This window comes from Vanellus vanellus (genome assembly GCF_965231255.1).
Source record: "Vanellus vanellus genome assembly, chromosome: 8".
Classification (NCBI taxonomy): domain Eukaryota; kingdom Metazoa; phylum Chordata; class Aves; order Charadriiformes; family Charadriidae; genus Vanellus; species Vanellus vanellus.
This window is the reverse complement of record NC_138913.1, coordinates 5,188,128-5,210,806: the sequence shown is the minus strand read 5'-3', so window position 1 is coordinate 5,210,806 and position 22,679 is coordinate 5,188,128. Positions and strand designations below refer to the sequence as shown.

The window sequence follows — 22,679 nt, the reverse complement described above, 5'->3', positions numbered from 1 at the left end:
TAAACAAGTTCTGCGCTCCATTTCTTTCCTTTTACTGTTTTAATTTCAATCAAATTCCCATTTCAACAGGTTGCTAACTGTAGATCATTGAAATTCTTTTTTTTTTTTTTTTTTTTTTTAGAAGCGATTATACTGGAATCATGAACATCAATGGCTTTGTAATACTTCCAGGCTTGAAAACTGGAACCTCGGTGAGATTAAAAGCAAAGTAAGTGCATTTTATCTGATTGTGATAGAGATTTTTTTCATCATTTTTGATAAGTTTTAATGAAACATTAAGTAGAAGAGTTTATTTGTGTAAGAGCAAGAAGAATCATGATGTGTTTCTTTTCTAGTATTTTCCCTATGCTTTTATCCTTAAGCCTTTCTTTTCTTAAGCTTTAATCTATTTTCCAATTAAGTTATAGGTCTTATAATGCTGTATATCTAACATATTTACTTTATAAGCTAACAATATTAAAGGATTCACTGAGATAGTTTATTTTAATATAATTAAGCAGCAAACCTTTCTGAATACAGGCAGAATTGTTTCAGTTTTATGTGGGCCACTCTAAAGCTTATATTGGAGTAGCCATATCACTGTCAGCGTACCCCTCTAATGAGAGATTCTTGTGTCCAAGGCGTTTGCACATGACCTGCCCTAAATTTTCCACAACTGTTTTCAGTCTTGCTGGGAGGTAGAAGAGTGACAAGCCTTTAATGACAAATTTTTCAACTTTTTTTTTTTTCTTGCTGCTTTAAACTTCTTCAGGGATCTTACTGTCTTTCATGTAATTTCTAATGAATATTTTACTACTTTAACTTCTCCAGAACTGTCAGAGAATTGCAGTTGGAGAAAGTGCAGTTAGAAACAGAAAACAAAGAGATGGAGAAGAAGTTGCGGCAACTACAGTCAAACATGAGCAGAGAAAAAGAAGAGAGAAGGTAGGTTAAATTTCTATTTCAAAAAAAAGGAATCCAATGTGATGCTCCCTCTGCACCTCCTCCTGCCCCAGATGGGGTCTCTTGCGAAGTTTCACAATAGTGTTCAAGGCTTCTCTCTCCAATCTTTCTTCCCAATGAGAAACTTGCTACCCTATAACTTTCTTATTTTTAAACTTCCATGTGAAATTTAAAAAAAAAAAAAAAAAAAAAAAAAAAAATTATTAAGAAGTAAGCTAACGAATCCTCCCTGGCAGGAATATTCTTTCAGTGGGAAAGATCCCTTTTCCTTGTTTATTCCCTCTTTTCCCTTTTTCCCTTGTCCAGTTGGATTTGTCACCTTAGTTTTAAAGCAGGAGACAGAAAGTAGTTTCTGTTGCACTATTTCAGTCTTATTTCTGACGTTTCTGAAGAGGATGCTGTTCTTAATAAGGCTTTGATCCTGTTATGCACGCATCTGTGTAGCTTCTCAGAAACACATTTTCTGTATGACGGAAACATGGCTTGTAAAGTAACCATAATGTAATGAAGCAAGTGCTAGGGTGGAAGTTTCAATCTGAGCTCTGTTACTGGCTCACTCTGAATGTTCGCTTATCTCTGCAACATCTGCTTCCATTTCTTTGTACTTCTGCCTGACATATTCTGTCGCTGGAGATACAAGTGCCTTGGATACCTTAGTGCCTTAGTCTTGGTAATGCTATGGGCCTGCTGTTTGCAGCTCCGTAAACTTTTGCTTAAGCTGTTGAGGCAGTGTTTTCCAGATAGTGCGTGGCACTTTTTTCCCCATGTTGTTCTCATGCAGTTGTTTTATTGTCCTCATGCCCTTGTACCTGCAGACCCTGACAGTGTTGTTATGGTGAGTTCATATGACAGGTATCATTGGCATTTGCACCACTGATGGGAAGATCATCCCTCTTCATTCCTACATGTTTTCCTTACCCTTTGTTTTGTATGCTTTAGTTTGTTTAGCTCTGTGTTTGGTTTTCTGTAAAACAAAGTAGATCTGTCGTTTGAATACTTGCTAAATACTGTGCAATAGTGTATTATGCAGTGTGCCAAAGCTGAAAATCACTGTTTAATCTCCCTTAGTCTTAAATTCTTCCCCACTATCTTTCATGTTTGTCATAGTAGTCAATTTCTGAACTGATATTCACTGAAATCTTAATTGTAGGTATGTGTTCCTGGCTTATTACAAGATGTTGCATTTTAGCTGTGCTGGATAAATGCCTTAAGATAAATTGGGACAACAAAGACTTATCTAAAGTGTACTTCCCTTACATTTTTATTCTCTTAAAACCAACCTTAGAGATTTGATGGGATTTTCTTACTTCTAAAAACTTAGACCAATTTGATGGTCTAAAAAGAAGTACTTTCTTATGCATTTAATGTATTTACTACTATTAAAGCAGACGTGAAGCAGGCTTCAGTGGAAGGGGGGTGTTTGTATTTTGGAGAATTGATGAGCCTATAGGCAAGCATTTTATTTTTGTGATGCTCTGTTCTGATTTAAAAACCTGAAGGAAAATGTTTATGCTGCTCTAGCTTATAGAAGATGTAATTTGTAAGTTCTTTCTTGCTCTTGGTTCATAGGAAATCAACTGCCTATCGTTGGAGATCTGGACAGGCAGGACCAATGACCATCCAAGCCCGAGTTTTGTCACAAAGCAAAGCAAATAATAAGGTAGTAAACTATCAGTATATTTGCAGGTACAGCTATTTAAAACAAAACAAGATTTTGAACATTTATGCTACAGAACAAGGGAATTTTAAATATTTAAAAAATAAAAGGTTAAGCACCTTCTGAGTAAAATTTCTGATTGTTCATTTCCCCATGCCCATCTTATGTTACCCTTTGAGCTGGAGGAACATAAAGTTCTGTTTGATCTGTTGGTTTTTTAATGGCAATAGATAGCGAATTATCATTTCTTCTGCAGATTTAATACTGTAAGTTTCTAATTTGGTAGTGATGGAAGTCCTTGGGCACCTATCTTTCTAATGTCTGTTATGAATTTGAAATACAAGGCTTCACATGAAGTTTTGAGTACAAGTTCTCTATCTTCATAGGTAAAAGCTATAAGAAAGGCACACAACACTAAAAAGATACTACAGTTAAAGTTTTGTTTTTAACTCAGTTGCTGCATAATGGCAATTGCATTCACAGTAGAACTCCCATATGACTGTTGTCCACTTTCTCCTCCATTTCTGCATGCCTTATCTTTCTTATGATGCTTCTGGATTTCTCTCAGTAAGTACAGAAGGAGACTGAGACCCCAGTTTGCCACTTGGTCCACAGTAGCTGGAAAAGTCCTACATTTATCCCCTGAGGACTGATGCTGGTTGGTCAAGCGTGGGTTAAATCACGGAATTTTCAGAGTTGGAAGGGACCTCTAGAGATCATCTAGTCCAACTGCCCTGCTAAAGCAGAATGGCCTAGAGCACGTTACTCAGGACTGCAAATAGATCTTTGAAGCATTCTGTTGGACAAGGACCTGACTGGGTCCATCCTTTTGGACTGAGATTGAATGCTTCCGAGTGATTTAAAATGTGGATTAGGTTTATCAAGTGACTTTTGTTCTATGACATCCTTGCTCAGACTGAAAAGGAGGTATGTAGAACTCTCCTGCTAAGTCATTGAAAACTTTGTTTTCTTTTCAATGTGTACACAATGGGATGTTTTCCCTTATTTCCTTTTGGGAATGACTGGGGCAATTTTGCTCAAACTCTTAAATATTAAGGATAAGACAGACATATGGGAATGTTAAAAGTTGGTCAAATTTGTACGTAGCTGAAGACTGGACCTTGTAGGGAGTGTTATCACTTCCAGTTGTAATAACCTAGTTGTAATACTTCATTCTCTGGTTAAATGAATTCATCGTTTTAATAGCTTAGGCTCTTGTCCATGAGGCTTTATACCTCATGGAAGCAAGCATTAGGTATATCCATATTCAAATAATGTTCACGAGTGCTGTTAAAATACTGATTGTGATAACAGAGCTTATGTTCTTTACTTGTTCCGTGAATTGGTATGAAAAAATCTGTAGGGGATGCACAAATCCAAACTAATTCAACTTAGAGATACTTCCTCAGTCATTCCTTTAGCGGACATTGAGTCTGGAGAGGCATGCAAATTGGACTGAGTGGGACATAAAAAGAGTGTTTTCTCTTCTGATTTTTTTTTTTTCTGGAAGCCATGCTGCATATGCTATGTTGAAATGAGAGCTGTTAATTAAGAGAGACCGTTTGAAACTGGCTGAAATAAAGCTTATGTAAGTCTGAAGAGAAAAACAGACAATGACAACTTCAGACTCAGCCGTCACAGTTGCTATTTGAAGTCCTTTGAAGCAGCAGCATTTTGGTGTGAAGGTCTTCTTGGCCAACACGCTCAATTTCAATAAAGTTGCCTGCGAGTAGAAGAGAGGATCAGAATGAAAAGGTTTCCTTTAACCCACCTTTTTCTCTTTCCCCTTCTCCGAGACAAGTAACTCAGACCTGTTGCTACTCGAAAGACCACCAGATTTCAGTGGTGATGGCTAAGGAGAAGATGCATGGGGCAGAATTTTCAAAGAGGCAAAATGAAAATGCTTGCAGATGTGTAAGAGTGTGGGGGGAAGTGAGGGTGCAGTGTGGACTGTTTGCAGGGAAAAACTGAGGAGCAAAAATGTTGAAAATTATTAGTTACTGGGGTGCTAGATCATGGAAGGGTAATGAGGAGAAGCAGAAGGACAACAAACTAACTCCCCCCAACAAACTGTAGGTAGATATATGTGCAGATTATATGTGCTGTAGACTTCACTGGTTGACATTTGAGCTTAAGTCGTGATGGTTGTGAAAGTTCTGCCGGTCTGTGCTTGTGGAAAACACTTGTGACGGACCTGGCTGGACAAACGAGGACAGTGTCGTGTCACGAATGGGAGGGAAAACCGATCACAGACTTCATGGCTGTCATGAACAATACATGGAATTTTCTCTTGAAATACATGCTTAGCTATTTTCCTAGAAACAGTAACATTTTAAGTCTATAAAAGTTATGGTTTTATTTATTTTCATTAGCACCTTGTATATACATATAAATATTCTTCCATGTAGGTTTCTTCAGGAAAAGTGAAGTTGCAAATACTCAAAGAACAGATTCAAGGTAAAGACATCTTTGTTACCTAAATAAAAACTCACAAACTTCTGGTAGAGTATCTGTTTCTTGGAGGTTGATGCAATTAAGCAATAAAGAAATTGGAGGCTAGAGTACTGGGTTTATTTTTGTGTTGTTTGTTTTTTTTTCCTCGGGGCCAGTGAAAGAACCATTTAATCATGAAATGGCAAATGGTGTAGCTCATGAAAAATCTCAAGTGAAGGGGATAGCATGTGGACTATGTGAAATTAAGAGTGCGCTGCTGGTAAGTAAGTGGTTTAAAAATTACTCTATAGCAACAGAATATAATGTGTATATATAGTAGCTTTGTAGCAGTGTCTAGACATATATATATATTATATAGTATCATATGTTGTAAAATGAATTACCTTGGGTTTGTCCTGGCTGTAAGCTGTGTGTGGTCTGCACAGACAAGCTGATTGACCTGGAATTCACTTCCAGGTTCCTTCATGAAGAGACCTATATAAGGAAAAACGTATGTGCATGCCTAAAACACAGGTGTGCATCTAAATCTGCCTTTCGCTTTTTGTATGTTGGCTTTTTGGTACAACGCAGTTGCATTATGGCAGTCTGTGGAAGTCGGTGTCTTAGCTGCCTCGTCCCTTCTGTAACAAGGAATCATTTTGACTGAAGTTTTTTTTAAAATACATTATTTTTTGCAGTTTGTACTGCTGGAAAAAAATAGAACTTCTTTAAGATGGTCAGCTTGAGGTGCCATATCAACTATTAGATGTGCAGCAACTTCAAAAGAGGAAAAAATTACGTACTTATTTGGATTTAATTTGATCCTGCTTTATTTAAACACGTTATCTTGCTGGAATTGAAATTAAAGTAATAGTTTTTTTTCACCTGTTTCCCAAAATATATTGGTGATACCAGCTTTAATTTTGGGATTTCTTGCTGTGATAACTACTTAGTGCAGGTTTTATATGCTGATCTCCCTGAATGGCAGGGAAACAGATTAAATGATTCTGTTATCAGGACTGTTACCAGTTCTTTAACAGGAAGTTTCTTTAAGCTGTATTTTTATTAATTTGCCCAGCATGTGACCCTGACTGAAGAAGAGTGATCTCTTACTTAAATAAAGAACAGTAGCATATGATTAAAATAAGATGTATGGTTTCAGGCAAATAGGGCAAAATTGAGTGGTCCGTGAATATTTTGTAATTTTAAATACCTTGATAAGCACCAGGGCGCATTTTATTGCTGATGGCTTTCTGAGCTGGCACTTGCTGGTGGAAATCAGTATTATCAACTATGAGGTGGTTTATATTTAATAAAGAGATTTTGCTTTTTAACAAGTGCAAATAGGAAAAGTAGCACCTCTCTTCGAAAGACACCCCCCACCCCTCCCAATACATGCCATGACGCCTTTGTATTGCCTTTCTGGCAAATGAATCCAGTTGGAGCTGCTGAGGCTCAAACCAAAAGGCACAGATACTGTATTTGTGTGTGCTTTTTTTTCCCTGGCTTTCTCCGGGAAAAGGGCGGCTTTCCCCGAGAGGGGCCCGCGCCCCCCCCCCCCCCCCCCCCCCCCCCCCCCGGGGCTGCTGTGCCGGGGCTGCTGTGCCGGGGCGCGCCGCCAGGGGGCGCTGCGCCCCCGCGGGACCCGTCCGCCGCCCCCGGGCCCGGCGCGGCCCCGCTCCGCTCCGCTCCCCCCCGCCCCGGCGGCGGCTACCCCCCCCGGGGCTCCCGGCACAGCGGCGCCTTCGCCTCCCAGGTGTGCTGCTCAAGAGTTAGCAGTAACGATTTGTAGCCCGGCCGTCACTTCAATGATGAATTGAACTGCGATTTGCTTTTTCCTTAATGCCTTCTGCCCCCACCTTTAGGTGAAGCTGTGCTTCCGAGTACTTAATTCCTGATCTCGGAAAGTCCTGTAGGTCATGAATAGCACTTGTAAGATTAGGACAGTGCTGGTGGGTAACAAGGCATTGTTTTAGTACTGCGTAGGTTACAAAAGGATTGTTTTCACTCTATCACACATTACTTTCTTATTCAGTAGAAAGTTTTACAAGTAAAAAAAAAAGTTTTCATAGAAGCAAAGAGTACAGTTGTTTTATTGCAATACATATGTGGATTGTTACATGTTGGGGTTGTTCAGCCTGGAGAAGAGAAGGCTCCAGGGAGACCTTAGAGCCCCTTCCAGTCTCTAAAGGGGCTCCAGGAGAGCTGGAGAGGGACTCTGGATCAGGGAGTGGAGCCATAGGACAAGGGGTAACGGTTTTAAACTGAAAGAGGGGAGATTTAGATTAGATGTCAGGAAGAAATTCTTTCCTCTGAGGGTGGTGAGCCCCTGGAGCAGGTTACCCAGAGGAGCTGTGGCTGCCCCATCCCTGGAGGTGTTCAAGGCCAGGTTGGACGGGGCTTGGAGCAACCTGGGCTGGGGGGAGGTGTCCCCGCCCAGGGTAGGAGGTTGGAACTGGATGGTCTTCCAACCCAAACCATTTTAGTTATGCACGTCTCATGGAAAACTGAGTGAAATTGAGCCAATGATAGTATTATGTGGTTGGAAATGTTTAACAAACTTCTGGGTCAGGAGGATTTTACACAGGCTGTTTAAAATACTGTTATTTGTATATTGTTTGAGACTTCCAAAGTGCTGGATGCCAAGCATTATGGGGAAAAAAATTGTAAGTCATAAAAATGGCCAAAGGTGTTTGTTCATTCATCAAAGACAACTTTATACCCTAGTAGGTATATTTAACAGTCTATGTTACCTGTAACTAAAATATAGTTATAAGTAAGCTTGAAACTCTGAATTTTTAGAATTATGTCTGTTCTGTCAGATGCCACTTTCAGCATTCCTGATTCTTTCATGCTTGGATTCCACTCACAAAGGAATAAACTGTGATGAAAGTAAAATGTTTTACAGTACAGTGGAGACTTAAGTTGCGTGTAGTTTTATTATTCAGCTCAGTAATATTCAGTTTCTAACATACAACTTTGTCACATATCTGTTATGAAACAATAAAAATTTTATAATTTTATAATTAGGGTAGTAAAGATTCTTCCTAGAATTATTGTATAACGATTGTAAAAAAATTTAAGTTTCTCCTGCGTTATATTTGGTTGCATTTCATAAATGGATTGTAACAACTTTTTTTTGCACCAAATTGTACATGCTTTTTAGGTTTTATCTTTTGGACAAACCCACTGTTTTTGTTCTCCTAAGGTTATTCCAAATTTGATTTTGATAAATGCCATGATTTGCTTTTATTAATACCTTTTCAAATACATATGATTATGCTTGGTTTTATTTTCTTTCATTTCTGTGTTAACGATAACTGTTTCATAGCTGGACTTAATGAATCAAAGAGAAGCCATATCAGGAACCTTTTGTGAATAAACTGTTTGGATTCCTATGTCTTTGTCATGATTACAAAGAATCAAAGTTACTTTATCGTGAAACTGCAAGCTAACATAAATACCGAAAATGAATATAGGGTCTTGATTAAGTGTAAGGTGATTTAACTATTTCAGTTCATAGAAGGTTTTCCTGAAGGTGAATTTTACATTTTGATAATGTCACTGGATATGCCATTCTATTATCCTGCTAAAATGTATTTGATTATCTCGCTCTTTCTTCCCAGAAATATAATCCTCTTAGTACTGCAGTAAACTGTCAGAGCAATAGCTTTGACAAATACATCTGTGTCAAAATGATCCTTGCTTATAGTATATTAGTAAAAAGATTACATTATTGGATGGAAAAATTTCAGGTGAGAGTTTAAGGCAGTTACAGAAGGATACAACACACCAACCATCATGTGTTATCCTGAGTTATGTGGTCGGCATAAAAGTTTTTCCATGAGCAATTTTGCATGGATATAAAAATATTTCACCAGACACATCTAAATGCAGGCTGTTTAGTTTGGTGTGTGTGTGTTTGTGTTTTTTTTTTTTTTTTTTTATAGACTGTTGCACATCTTTTAAACCTAGAACTGAAAACTGGGTGGTAACAGTAACTTAACAATGATAAATCTTGACACAGTGCATTCTCTTTTAGAGATATATATTTTTAAAGGGATAAGGCATTTCTCATTTTTGGTGATAAAAAACTTGGATTGAGATGTTGGAATTTATTGTGGGGATTAAAGGCTAGTTCATTGGAAGAATACAAGGACTTAAACAGAATCATGAAGTGCTGTGATTGCTCCATCTGCATCAGGAGAATTCCACCTTAAGTTGTCTTGATTCTGTCCCCCACCCTTTTACTTGTCTTCTTCCTTATTCTCTCCAGTCCTGCTCTGAAGCTAATTAGAAACTTCCTCTATTAATAAAGGGAGCTAGCAAAAGGGTGCAGAGAGAAATGCTAGGTGTCAAAGTAGGAGAAAATTAGCATCGAGTTCAGCTGCTGGGAAGTTTAACATGAGGCTAAAACAAATAAGCTTTGCAAGTATTCTCTAAAATCAGTTTTGCAGTTCTTGTTTAAGTATTTTGAAGCAATTGAGCAAAATCTCAGTGAAGATGTTGTTTATAGCAATAACGCAGCAGGGTGAGCCTTTCAAGTATTGATCTGCTGTTATATGCTGAGTACCAGAAGGAACCATACATAATGCAACTATGCTTGCTCAAAGAGAGCAGATGTATGAAGCTACATCACTAAACTTATCTCCTTCAAAGGAACATGACTTCTACTGAATTCTACTGTAATGTTAAGATTATATTGTTCATGTGGTGAAAAAGAAATCAACACAATCTTTAGTTATTTACTTTTGAATGCCTGTGCCATAGGAAACTGAATGAGCCAAGGAGAAGGGCTGTTATGGAGAGAAATTCCCCTCTTTCTCTTTAAGTATGTGCTTCTGTGATCTCCATGTGTGCTAGCAATATGTTGGTGATGTTGAGGAATAAAGATTTGCTATCAATTATGGATGATTATGGACTCTTAGATTTGAGGAAAAAGACAAAGCATGCATGTTCATACAGTGGACTTTGAACCTTATTCATCTTGCATTGCAGTATGAGAATCAGAGGAAGGTTGCAAAAGGAAAAAAAAATAATTGCCGGTTTAAGTGGTTAGTCTCCCTGCATACTCGCTGGCGCGTCACAAGTACCATTTAATGTGCAACCAGCAACTGCAAAGTCATTGGGTCGATTAGAGTATAGAGTAGGTGGAAAGGAGGAGAAGCGAGTACATTCTAGTTTTACAATGGCTGCTTGACATATTTGACTCTTTCTGATTACACTTTCTGCTTGTATGGTTACTGCTGTTGTGTTTTTGTGGTAAGAATGTGTTCCATACTTGAGGTTTTTATAGACAGAGGATCGTTCCTTCTGGTGTCTGTGCATAGGGAGGGAACATAGGGAAAAGATAAACATAGTTGCTTTGTTTTGGTTTTGCTTGATAAGTATTCAAGAGTTGACAATCAAAACCTTCATACTACATTTCTGCAGTAATTTTCTTTGTTCTAGTCAAGATTGCAAATCAGTAAAGTCCCAGTGTGGGTAGAACTGTTGTTCTCCTTGTAGCTATTTTCAAACTCATCTAGTTCTTCATAGTTTGGACTTCCCTAGACTACTTTTTTTGTGTGAACAGGTGTTCCAGTTAGTTCCTTAAATGAACAGTTTCCTCCTGTTCACTTCTACAGATGTGCTTCTGTCTACCAAAAAGCTTCAGTAAGCAGAACTTCATTAATGAAGTACATAGATCATAAATTTGTTTAAATGATATGTGCTGCATTAAATGCCTCTCTTAGGCTGCCCTGTGTAGTACCTAATGGAATATTCAGATTATTGAATTTTTACTCAAACATTTGCACACTATTGGTTATTGAAATTACTGTGTATTTCACCATCTCTCTTCAATATGCTGATACCTACCTGCTTTTAGTATGGTGTTTGGTGGCATGTTTGAGTATTTTCATAGTGTATTAATGTTTCATAATCTTTTGTTCACAGACAGAAGCTGATATAAGTGTTGGAAAGTTGGAAGTCGATCACTTCATCAAGGAAGTAAATCTGAATGAGTCAAAAGTGAATCACGAGCAGAAGAAAGTAAATAGCAAGCATCAGGTCACGTCAGACAAGTTTTCATCTCAGCTAGTGTCAGTAGGCAGTGCTGAGGTAGTGTACAGTTCTGGGAAAACAATATTCTTTTTATTGTTTGGGACATCTTGGGTAAAGTGGGCGTAGGTTTTTCCACCATGTGCCAAGTGAGGTATCAGGCTATCACACTTGCACAGCCCGTTGACCCCTCTTCATGTCAGTCAACACAATATCCATCCTGTACATAGGATGTGGGCTATTCATGGCTACTGCTTCTGCCTACTACGCACATTTAAGTTAAATGGTTGTTTTTGTGTGCTTACACAAACTTTTTTTTTTTATTTTGCTCTTGCAATTTAGTTGTGAGCAAGACCACATAAAAATTGAATGATCTTGATGGCCAGATCTTGATCTTTTCTTGACTAAGCCCGGAAAACAGGGTGCTGCATTTCCACAGCTGATACTAAAAATGTTGTTGCTAGTGTATGCAACTGGGGTGAGGATTATCATCAGAAGTGCTGTATTAATTATTTTGTGGAACTGATTTAGGAACTGTCCTCGGAATCAACCTGTACAGACCTTGAAAATCAGGACAAAGGATTATTACTAAATGGCATATTTAATGAGGAGGAATCTGCAAAGTCTTTTCAGGAAGCTTTGCTTCAATGGAGAAAAGGTAATAATGATGACAGAGAAGAACCACGTGCCAGTGAGGTCCTACCAGGTATGTTTTCTGTTTTTTCATTGCATTTTAAAAGCATTAGGAGCCATTTTGGTGGGTTAGCAGATTTTTGATTAGTGAAGGTAGGTGTTCTGTTAGAATATTAAATGTTTCTATTTTCATAACATGCAGGTTAGTGTTTATCCCAATTCTTGTAATGACCTGTGGGGTTGGCCAGGTTTTTTTTTAGCTTGTGTCCCTGTGTTTTTCTATGGCATTGTTACTCACATGAGACATTAATATGAACTGTAATGCGCGAACATAAAGTCACAGCTTTTAACTGAGACAAGGGATGTGCATGGTTCAGGATTTCTCATGTTGTATCAAAGTACATTTTTTGCTTGCCTTCCACAAGCTCTTAATATTTCTTTGTCCCAGTGAAAAGATGCAGTCAGTTGAAGTAGGCATGGAAAAATATGAAAAAACACTCTGATCTGTTTGGATTTGTGCAAGCTAGTCTCTCTCAAGCTAGTCAATACATGGTATTTGTTCTTTGTGTGGTTTTGTACAAAAAAAAATATTCCGATTTCGTTTTTTGTCTCTTTGTTTTTTCTTCTTTCATGTGAAATGGTGGGATTTTTATCTGTGGAGTCATGGATTACCCCCCACCTCCACCCTGTTTCCAGAATGTGGAAATCTTCTTTTATGTGAGAAGCAGTAATAAATGAGGCTTTACTGGCTATCCCCACTGCTGACTGTGTTGTGTAAATATAATACTGCTGGCCATTTAAATTTTGGAATTATGCAAAGACATAGCTAAACATAGACTACAAATGTGACATTCAGTCAAAAATAATGTACTTAAATAGCAAGTTTATAAATCTGAATAGCTGTATAAATCTCTTTTAAATAATTCCAATAGAATCTGTGGGAGTTTGTGAGGTACAGACCAATCTTACTGTTATGAAGGAACCTATCCGAATTGAATTCAAGGAGGACGGCCTGAGTTACATGGAGAAACTCTTGCTTAAGAAATACAGAAGGTACTGTTGAGGTTGCTGGTATCAATGAAAGAGCTCAGAATTACTTAATGGAATTCTTGTTAATGTTATTGAAACTCTTAAATTATTAGGTATATTATCAAGAGTTAAGGTAACTGTGTACAGAGTGCTTTATGTTGATAAAATAACCATTATAACCAGACTTGATGACTTAATATTTCAGAATAATTGCAGAGGGGGTATTTAGAGGGATTAGCTTTGTTATCAGTTTGTTGTAGTGTTTGAGACTGGTAATGATACTTGGCTGCTTGATTTTGGGGCACTTACTACAGGAGTTTTTATAGAGAAAAGGAAGTGTGATCTTCAGGATACTTTTATAAATATTACAGAGTTGTTTTTTAGTCCCTGAGGTGTGAGGTCATCTCAATGAAATTAAGAGGAGTTCCTGCTTTTCAGCAGCAGTTAATACTGCTGCAGTAAATAATGTGGGGTTTGGTTGTCTTTTTTTTTTTTTTAATGACTTTGATATTGTATAAGAAAAAAGATTATTTTTTAAGACTGGTTTCTTTTCCTTTTTTAGAACTCCTGTTGATCAAACTTCTGGTAGTTGTGTTCACGATTTAAGGCCTGTGCAAACACTGAGTGTACATCAAGCTGTGATTGAAGAAGGGAGCGAAGGAGATGATGATTTCGATGACTTAACAGGTATAATAGATTTCTATTTATTAAGTCTAACTATTAAATACTTTTTCTTGGGATCTTTTTTTTTTTTCTGTGATTGCTGAACAATCACATATTTAGGCAGTTTTTGCTAAAAGAAAGTAACAATAATGAAAGGAGACATTTATGGTACTTCATACTAAATAAAAAGTTTGCATTTGTATAAGTGAATCTTGAACAGGAAAAAATGAAATGCACCAAGTTAAATATATTTCGTAGCTGAAGAGGTGAAGAGATATTGGACATCTGTTTTTAGAGAAGAGATACCCAGCAGTATTTCTGAAATTGCAGAGTCATCTTTGAAAATTGAGTTCCTTGATGATGTAAGTACGTAATAGAGAACTTAATGAATCTTCACAGTGATCTTAAGCGATTTGTTGATCTGTTAAATATTTAAAGTAGCAACAGACAAATAATTTCTGATTTAAAAAACAATGTGATTTTTTTTTCTTTTCCATACAAATGTGGGAAATCTAGCTTTCTTAAGTTTCCCTGTAATTTATTCCTTCTGTGTCTGGGGACCCTTACTATACAGAAATTACACACAAAAAAAATATCTGCAGGCTTTTAATCACTTGAGTTTATTTTAAACTATTGCTGAATATGGTTTCTTTGGTTTTGTTTTTTAATTAGTCTTTTGGCCAGGACTTGGAAGAAACATCTAACTTTTTGTTGACAGAAGCTGGGTCTATGGGAATGAATAAGCAAGGAAAAGCTGAAGTGCTGAAGCAGTTTGGAAGGTATCAGAAATGCAGAGATTTTTTGGAAGAGAAAAGGGAATAATCTTATCTTCTGTCTTAGTTACATTCCTAAATAATAGGCACTTTTATTTGCAGACAGTCATACTTCATATCAATGGGGAGAATCCTTGATTGTAAATTGTTTTAAGGCATGGTTAAGATACACATCTTCTCATCCTTGGTGCAAGACATAGACTATACCAGTGTCATGACACTTAGTTACTGCTTTCCCTTTCTTTACATTTTTTCCAAGATCCTGTCTGTGATTGCTGGTTTTGTGCAAAGTTTTCATTTGAATGACCTAGTGATTTGATGATTAATTTGCAAGGCATTCAAAGAAGAGTTTGGCAGTTAATGGTCACATGACGTGTTTACCATTAAAGTTAGTGAACAGTAAGTTTGTGTCTTCAACTTTGTTAGTGAGCCACTAAGGTATATTAATTGCCTGTAGCCAGAGAGACATCACTTTGAAATTTCTTTATTTTGCTTGCTTGATCACTCCAATGTTAAACCATGTAAAATACATTTCTTTATATGCGCATGTCCTGAATTACAGGTAGAGTTTCTCTTTTGTATGTTCTTATCTCAGTAGGAGTGCAGAATAGCATACAGACAAGTCTGTCATTGGTCAGTGTTGTGTATTTTTAAGATACTCTCACTTGACTAATCTTGTAACTCCAGGCAAAACTAAGGAGTCCTAATAATTGGTGATACATGCAATTCTTCTGATTTCCTCAGATTTATTTATGGTTAGGTGAAATCTGTTTTGCTATGTTGTATTCTTCTAGTCTTTCTTCCTTCCTCTGTTTCAAAGTGGTTCAGCAGTTGCAGATCAGAACGACACAGTACAAGACCTTTTGCAAAGAGAAACTGTGGGCATAATGAGAAAGTCATCTTGTCATTTAACATCCAAAGCTGACACTCAATATTTTCTACCTCTTCCTCTTGACAGAAATCCTGTTTCTTCTAAAAAAGTTTCTCAAGGTAAATTTTGAAAGTTATTTGTACAATATACATAAGTGTATATACAGTTTTAACATTCTCATAGGATGTGGTAGTTAACTATGATGTTGTTCTGGAAAAAAAAAAAAAAAAAATTCAAGATCATTAAATTATGTACCGTTCCCTGAGCTATGCAGTTCCACACAAGCTATTTTGAAATGATGGGCATCCGCTGTGGCAGTACTCTCAAAGCTGTGAACTCATATTTGAGGGATAGACTGCCCCAATAAGAGTTGTTTACTGAAAACAAACCTGTTATGAAGTGATCTCTTAGTTTATCTGTGCTGTGTTAGATTTAATGTATGTCACATGTCCTTTTTATGTAGAAAAATGCTTTTATATAGATAGGTTGAGAAACTATTAAAGATTACCTGTTCTGCATGAAAGATCATTGTTTGTGTGTAAGTATTCCAGTGCCTGTTCCATTTCAGTGAAATCACCATGAAAGTTTGCTAGCTTTATTTTGTGGCATTCTTATGGGTTCCAAAGATCTTACTCTGTGTCCTAAAACTATGTAAAATTTATTGTCACTTTTTAATATTAAGAAATAAGTTAGAATGTAAGGATAACTCGTTTCTTATTCTTGCAAGTGCTGAACAATTGCTCCAGCACTTCAGGACCTGGCAGTTGTTCTCTTTGTGCTTAGTTCAAGAAACTGCTTGTTTAAGTCTCAAATGTGAAAAAGCAAACAGGAACTGACTAATGAGATGTGATTTATGTGCTACTTTGAGCACAAGATAAACAATAGAATGGCTGTATCTTGTATAAACAAAGAGAAACCTCTTGCGGAACCATTCCCAGCCTGATTGTGTGTATTTCAAACTGTTATACTACTTTTAAAGAAGTTTTATGAAATTGCAACTATTGCAGTTCTCATGCTGCCTCTGATTAAATTATAGCATCCTAAATGTAAGAAATTACTTTAGCATGAAGTAGTAGTTGTAAAGTGTTTAGATTATTATCAATATCTAATATTTTCATAGACAGTGATGTACAGGAACATATGCGTTAAATATGGAATTGGTACTACTACCTGGTAAGTCTAGTCCACGTATGCTGGTATCTCTGGATAGCAGGCAGGAAGCTAATGAAAGTTAACTGTTCTTATATGTAATTTTATGGTTTAGTGGAGGTTTCATATTTTAAGTTCGTGAAGAAAATATAGATGATTTGCGGTTTATAATTCATATTAATTTCTCAAAAAAAAAAAAATCCTATTTTCATGATTTTGTTGTAGAAAAAATGGTTGACTGCAGTCATCTTGAAAGAAATGCAGTGCAAAAGGAGAGTGTTAAACTAAAGACTATGGGAAGATCACTTAGCTCCTGTGAACTACCTGAGAAGTTCTCTAACCCTACTGAACTAATAAGCAACAAATATCTCCTCAAGACACAACTGCAGAAAACCAATAAAGATTCACAAGAACTGGACAGTGTCTGCAATAGTCAGAGCTTGGTTTTGCCTGTAATTACAAAGTATTCACTGGTAAAATATTTTATCTTTGATTGGTAAATAGATAAACTATGTTGCTTAATTTACTTTCCCAGTGTAGCATGAGGCAACATACCATGTTCCTGAATCAGTTGAGAGTGAGTGATAGTTGTATGGTTACCATTAAATATTCTACCACTCTTCCCCATTCTTCTCCAGAAACCCCACCTCAAAGCAGTCAAATGCACAGTTTTAATCAGAGCATTGTCACTGCCTACCATATTTCATATGTAGGGGATGAAGGCCTCTGTGCTTTCCACTCTGTATTGTCAAGACTGTTGATGTGCAAAAAAAGCAAAAGAAAGAACAGACTAGTCTCAGACAAACAAACAAAAAAGGTGTGTTGGGGAGAAGGCAGCTTTTCCTGTGTGTATCTAGGTGACGTCACCTCTCGATTGAATGCCAAAAATTGTAGATAATCGTATCTAACCTAAATTATTCAAACGTTCTTTTGCCGAAAATAAAATCAAGAGCAAAAAATCATGGAGGAGGTTGGGACATTAGATTTAGGGTCATTGTCAAACAGTATTACTTTAGTTGATGTACACAAAGATAAGTGAAAACAAACAAAGAAAAACTGCTTTTCGTGGCCACAGTGGAAGAATAGACTCAAACACTCAGCATTAGCATTTGAAGTTTATAGGATTTTAAAGCATATATCATGCAAAACCATTGTCCTTATGAATAACTATTACACCAGGCTATCAGTATCATTCAGAGTTTTATGTAATGAGCATTTTACTAATATAAAATTGCAAGGGCAATTTATGAAGTTTCCTGTTTCTAAAATATTTGTGTTTTATTCAAGTTACAGGATGTAGCCAAAAGACAGAAATGTGTTTCTACACGGTATTGGGGACTTGAAGGTTTCTTTGTTGTAGGTGCAAGCTCTAAACAAGTAATGCTTGAAGCACGTTCTCCACTGTGTGCTGACTCTAGCCCTATGGACAGTAGCATCCCATTTCCAGGTAACGGTGTATGAATGAAGTCCTCAAACATAAATACCTATTTATCACTGTTGCTGTAAGGTGTCCTTATCTTCCTGTAACTTGGTTCTAACTTACTTTTAGAAGTCACTTCAGGGTAACAGTCAAGCCAGCACACACAAGTGGTGCTGTAGAAGGATGAAAGAAACTTACTACCTTGGGTTAAATTACATCAATATAGTGCCATAGATTTATATGCTTCCTTATATCCCCATAGAATTTGGTTCTAGTAGGAATTTCTGCTTTTTTTTTGTGCATAATATACATCTCCAAAAAAAAAAAAAGGTATCATTATCCTATTGCTTTTAATGGTGTATATGAAGCAACATGTGAAATGCTTGGTGAACATGAATATTAATCTGGTCAAGTATATCACTTGAATTCAAGCTTGTTAGTGTGTTATGTATCATTTTTCTTTAACATTACGTGTAGAAAACTTGTTGCATGACTTCTTTAAATCACACACATTAAACGTAGCAAACATAGTAACTGTAAATGCATATTAACACAAAACCTGCAAATGATTTCCTCTAATACTTTTTAATTTCAGGAGATGAAAAGTGGGTTACTGAAAAGAGCTTAAGTGAACATGCTGATGACTCTGTAGTTCAAGATGTCTTAGAAAGTCAATTGAACAGATTTTCAAGTGGTTTGGAGACTCCAAATAGGATTTCTCCTCTGGTGGCATGGGGGTCATACCCAGGTAAGGGTATGACAGCTTTGAGGCCCTCCTTTAACAGGTTAATCTTTCATATGTAAGAATAGAAGTGCTTGTGATGATTCTATTGAATTTGGGACACTTTTAAATCTTCATTTATGTATTTGGGTTTTTGATGTAATGGCTTATATACATGACATTGTTTTCATAAGAATGGGGGTTTGAGTTAAAAATGATCTTAAAAATTAGCTGTCACTAATAATTCTTTTTATTGTGCTTAGTTTCTACTCCAATGCTCCCCTCTTGGCTTGAATATTTAGATAATAAACTGCCTAGAACAAGATTGTGTTACTGTGTTTTGCAGCATCTAGTACAATATGGTTTTGATCTAATAAAAGATTTCTTCATGGTACTGAAATGTCTTATTACATGAACTATAAGAAACAAGGAAACAAGTAATGCATGACTGCTTATGCACTTTTTAGTTACTTTTCTCAGCTTCAACTGTCTCCATCTGAAGGAACGTAGCTTATGTTATTTCTCTCACCTTCAGCCACCAGTTTGGCATTTAAATTTTAAAAACACTGTGCGGAAATTGAAACTGTCAATTTTGAATCCCAGAAAAATATTCAAAAGTGTCTATATTTTATTCATGTTGCCTTAAATTAAAAAAAAGACAGAACCAAAGTTTTAAGCTTTCTATACACATTGTCAGTCTCTCCCCTTCCCCAAAATTTATGCCATTGCACAAATTATTTTAATCAGGTATTTTTTTTCTGAAGGACACCCCTGAAGTATGAGGTGATAATATAATTGTAACCTCTTTATTAACATTTATTAATTCACAATCTTAAGCGAAATGAGTAATCTGTTCAGATCAACTCATAATTTTAACTACAGTTAATGTCATTAATGAGCTGAGATCAAATTCTCTTCATGTGTGAAATCCTGAATTATTGGAAGTTGTGACCTTTTCTGTTATTTCAGGGCATGATTCTAGAAGACCTTGGTCAACAAATATGCTGCACTGTAAAATGACTGGAAATTGTCCAACAAACACTCAGCCAAGACCAAAGACTTCACCTGTGCATACGTTGAGAGTTAATACTGAGATATCAAACCAGAAGCGCACTGATATAACTGAACAAGATGAGTATCTTTGGGAATGTGTTGCAGACCAAGAAGCCCTACTTATTCTGGAAAAAGAATTACTAAGTTATGCAGGTAAGTGATGATACTGTATTTTATCCTTGTGTTTAAAAGTAACATAACGAAAACAGTAGCTGTTTCATTTGCCTTCTCAGATCTAACTGATTTTGCTGCAAAAATGCCCTAAACCATTTGATGATGCAAGACTTCTTTGTGGTTGAACAGTGATTTATTTCCATTTGATCATACTTAACTTACCCTTAATTTAGTAGAAGCAAACTGTTTTATGCAACTTTGTTTTTTACCCCCATGCAACTTTCTTAAGATTTTACCCCTTGCATTTTTGTTGTAAAAATCTGCAAGGTGTGCCAGGTACGATTTCAGATCATGAATTTCTTTTTTTAAAAGTATCCTGTCCTTGGATGTTTAATAATGAACAGCACAGCAGTTCTTAGAAGCGAGATGTGATTTGCTGCAAGGGTAGCAAGAAGGGAAAAAGATGGACAGGAAATGTTATAAATCTCTCCTGATGAGAACTGCCACTAATATGGCACAATAGACATGGTATTACCCCTCATCTTGAGTTTGAATCAACCCCCTTTCCTCTGTGTTTTTAAGACCATCTCCTTGTTTTTTGGGAAGGTTGGGGCGGGAACAGTGGCAGGCAGCCAAGGTCAGTTCATTACAGTTGAACAGAATGAGTGAGTTCTGGTTTTGTTCTTTAAATACTGGAAAAAAATGATTGGGATGCTTCTGTTCCATCTCAATGAGCAGATAGGTCAAGTGTCCAAGACGCTTTGTGCCATAAGCAGCCTTGATAGACCGCATCTCTTACGCTGTAACGCGGTCCCTCCCTTCTGAGTTGCTATGGTGCCCTTATATTGGCAGGTCCTGGCTGTGATGTACCTTCAGTAAACAAAAGTAGTCTGGATTCTGGAGTGTTCTGTCTTTTGAAATGTTTTTGCCTTCGGTTATGTTGTATTTCTTCACACAACTCTTCTCTGAGGCTTCCAAATACTACATTTCAGGACAGCTGTCCTTCCTTTTTTGATATGTGCTCATCAGAACATGTTATTTAGAACATAGTATTTAGAAGAGTGGTTCATTCTTCAAGCATTAACAAGAGCTTCCATGCTCAGAGAAGAATAGGGAGGGAAGTTGTTTTTCAACTGCCCCATTCTGTCTTTCCCTTTTTGTTCCACTTTCTTGGAATACCTTTCACTTAAAAGTTCGTAGCAGAGACTTATGGCTAGCTGGGAAGATAGTAACATACTTGCATGTGTGTTGTCTGAGAAGCATAGAATGTGACCCCAGTTGATCATCTTTTTATATTGGTAGATGTGGGATATATCCTGTTACTCTGTTTTATATATGTACTGCCATTAGTCAGCCACCTGAGTTCCACATTTGCTGCTGTATTTTGAGGTCGCATAGGTGTTAGTGGGCCCTATTAGATAAGGTTTCATACTCTACTGACATGAACATCGTGGAAGCAAACCCTCTCCATTACCTCTAATCATAGAGGAACCATATAATACAAAGTTCTGATTTATTTTGGGGCTTGCAGTGACATCCTTCATCAGCTAGTGTTGTTTTGAGACTTTTTTGTTGATACTGTGAAATTCTTTAAAATTTATGGTGTAGATACTGCATTTTTTTTTTGTTTATATTTATTCCTGAAATCTAAAATATTTCAGGTCCTGAAAAGCCTTACAACTTAACTTCTGAAGATGTAACCTCCTCCAGCAGACACTCAGAGAAGATACATAGAAATACTACAGATTTCCACGAAAACCTGGAGCTAAAAGACCAAAGCAGAGTTGATACTCTCAGGTAAGTTAAACTTGCTGAGTATGTTTTTGTGATGCAAAATGCTCGATATACCAAACACCTTGCCAGAACCAGGAAAGCAGTCTTGACTTTCTGATTGTACTTTTACATGCTGATTACAAATGTCAGCATGACCTATTTTGTATCTGTGTTCTGAACCAGTACTGTCAGGCAGCTCAGATTAAGAATTAAGTGATATATTTTGTTGTTGAGATGCCAAATTTTGGGATTATGATTTTCTAAATGAATTAGCTGTTGTTAATATACAGCACTGAGACTTACAAAGTGCATCTGTTACAAATTAAGTTTTTTGCTTGTAAGGTACTTTTAAAAAGAGCAGTTGTGAACAAGTGAGCCAATAACATTTATTTAATCTATGATATATTTGTTATATTGCCTTGGAGACTAAGGAGATGACTGGAAACAAGGAAGTTCCCCAAAGTTCTGCCTGCCATTGATTTTTTTACTATGAATTCGTAACTAGTAAGGGTCAGTGGGACACTGTGAGGTTAACTACATGCTAAGTGAATATAGCTTGTTCAGAGATTTGTGGTTGGTTGTGTTTTCGGGTTTTTTTTTTTTTTTTTTAATGTTCATAATACTTAAATTGCAGGTCAGTAGAAAACTAAACAATATTTACATGTAGTGCAGATAGTATAAACGAGACCCACTTTCCTAGCTTACCTGTTCTAGGATGTGGGATTTCTCTATTAAGGCACAATAGTGACAGTTACTTCCTACTTGTTTAAGAGGTGAAAATGTATGTGATAAAAACTGAGGGGGGAAAAAATGAATATAGTAGCTTGTAATGTGTGTATACTTGCAAAACATACAGCAAAAGCTATTTTCATGCCTTTTAGTTCGACATATGTCACTGAGGCTTAAAGCATACTAGCTTGAGGAATTTGAGCTGCTGAAAATCACTGTGGTATGTTTCTTTTAAGGGGCTGGGATGAAAGCCAAATGGATGATGAGGAAGAAATTCTGGAGGATAAGCAACAAGTTCTTGCATTACAGTGAGCATGCAGAGAACTTAATGCAATTTCTATCTTTGCGCATCGTACAAAACCAAGAAGCAGACAAACAGCTGTCTTGAGCGCTGCTCAAGATATTATTTATTAAGGATTATTTTGTAAAACTGTCAATAAAAATTCTTAAAAATCCCTTGATTTTTGCTTTTTTTTATAAGTATGAAGACGTAACAGAATAAAAGAAAACCGGTCTTCTGCTATATTTTTTTAGGATTTTTTATTTTTTAATTCTTATTCAATATAGGGTTCCTTGCCCACAGGTTGAATTTTATGTCTCCAAATGCAGTTTCACATTACCAACCTGAGATGAATTGTGCAAGAGATATTAATGGAGTGTTCTTAAATGTGTGTGTG

General features: G+C 36.7%; 1 protein-coding gene across 1 annotated transcript; it reads left to right on the top strand.

Moving 5' to 3' along the window:
• Window positions 1-140: 140 nt before the first annotated feature.
• On the top strand, window positions 141-22,314 carry ZBBX (zinc finger B-box domain containing; the record flags this gene model as incomplete). Its single annotated transcript, XM_082487051.1, has 18 exons — window positions 141-208; window positions 811-924; window positions 2,512-2,605; window positions 5,008-5,056; window positions 5,209-5,312; window positions 10,970-11,134; window positions 11,606-11,780; window positions 12,640-12,760; window positions 13,299-13,423; window positions 13,658-13,761; window positions 14,072-14,178; window positions 15,131-15,162; window positions 16,418-16,665; window positions 17,480-17,639; window positions 18,208-18,360; window positions 19,303-19,539; window positions 21,162-21,297; window positions 22,239-22,314. The coding sequence occupies 18 exons, from the start codon at window positions 141-143 to the stop codon at window positions 22,312-22,314; spliced, it is 2,268 nt and encodes a 755-aa protein (XP_082343177.1).
• Window positions 22,315-22,679: the final 365 nt, after the last annotated feature.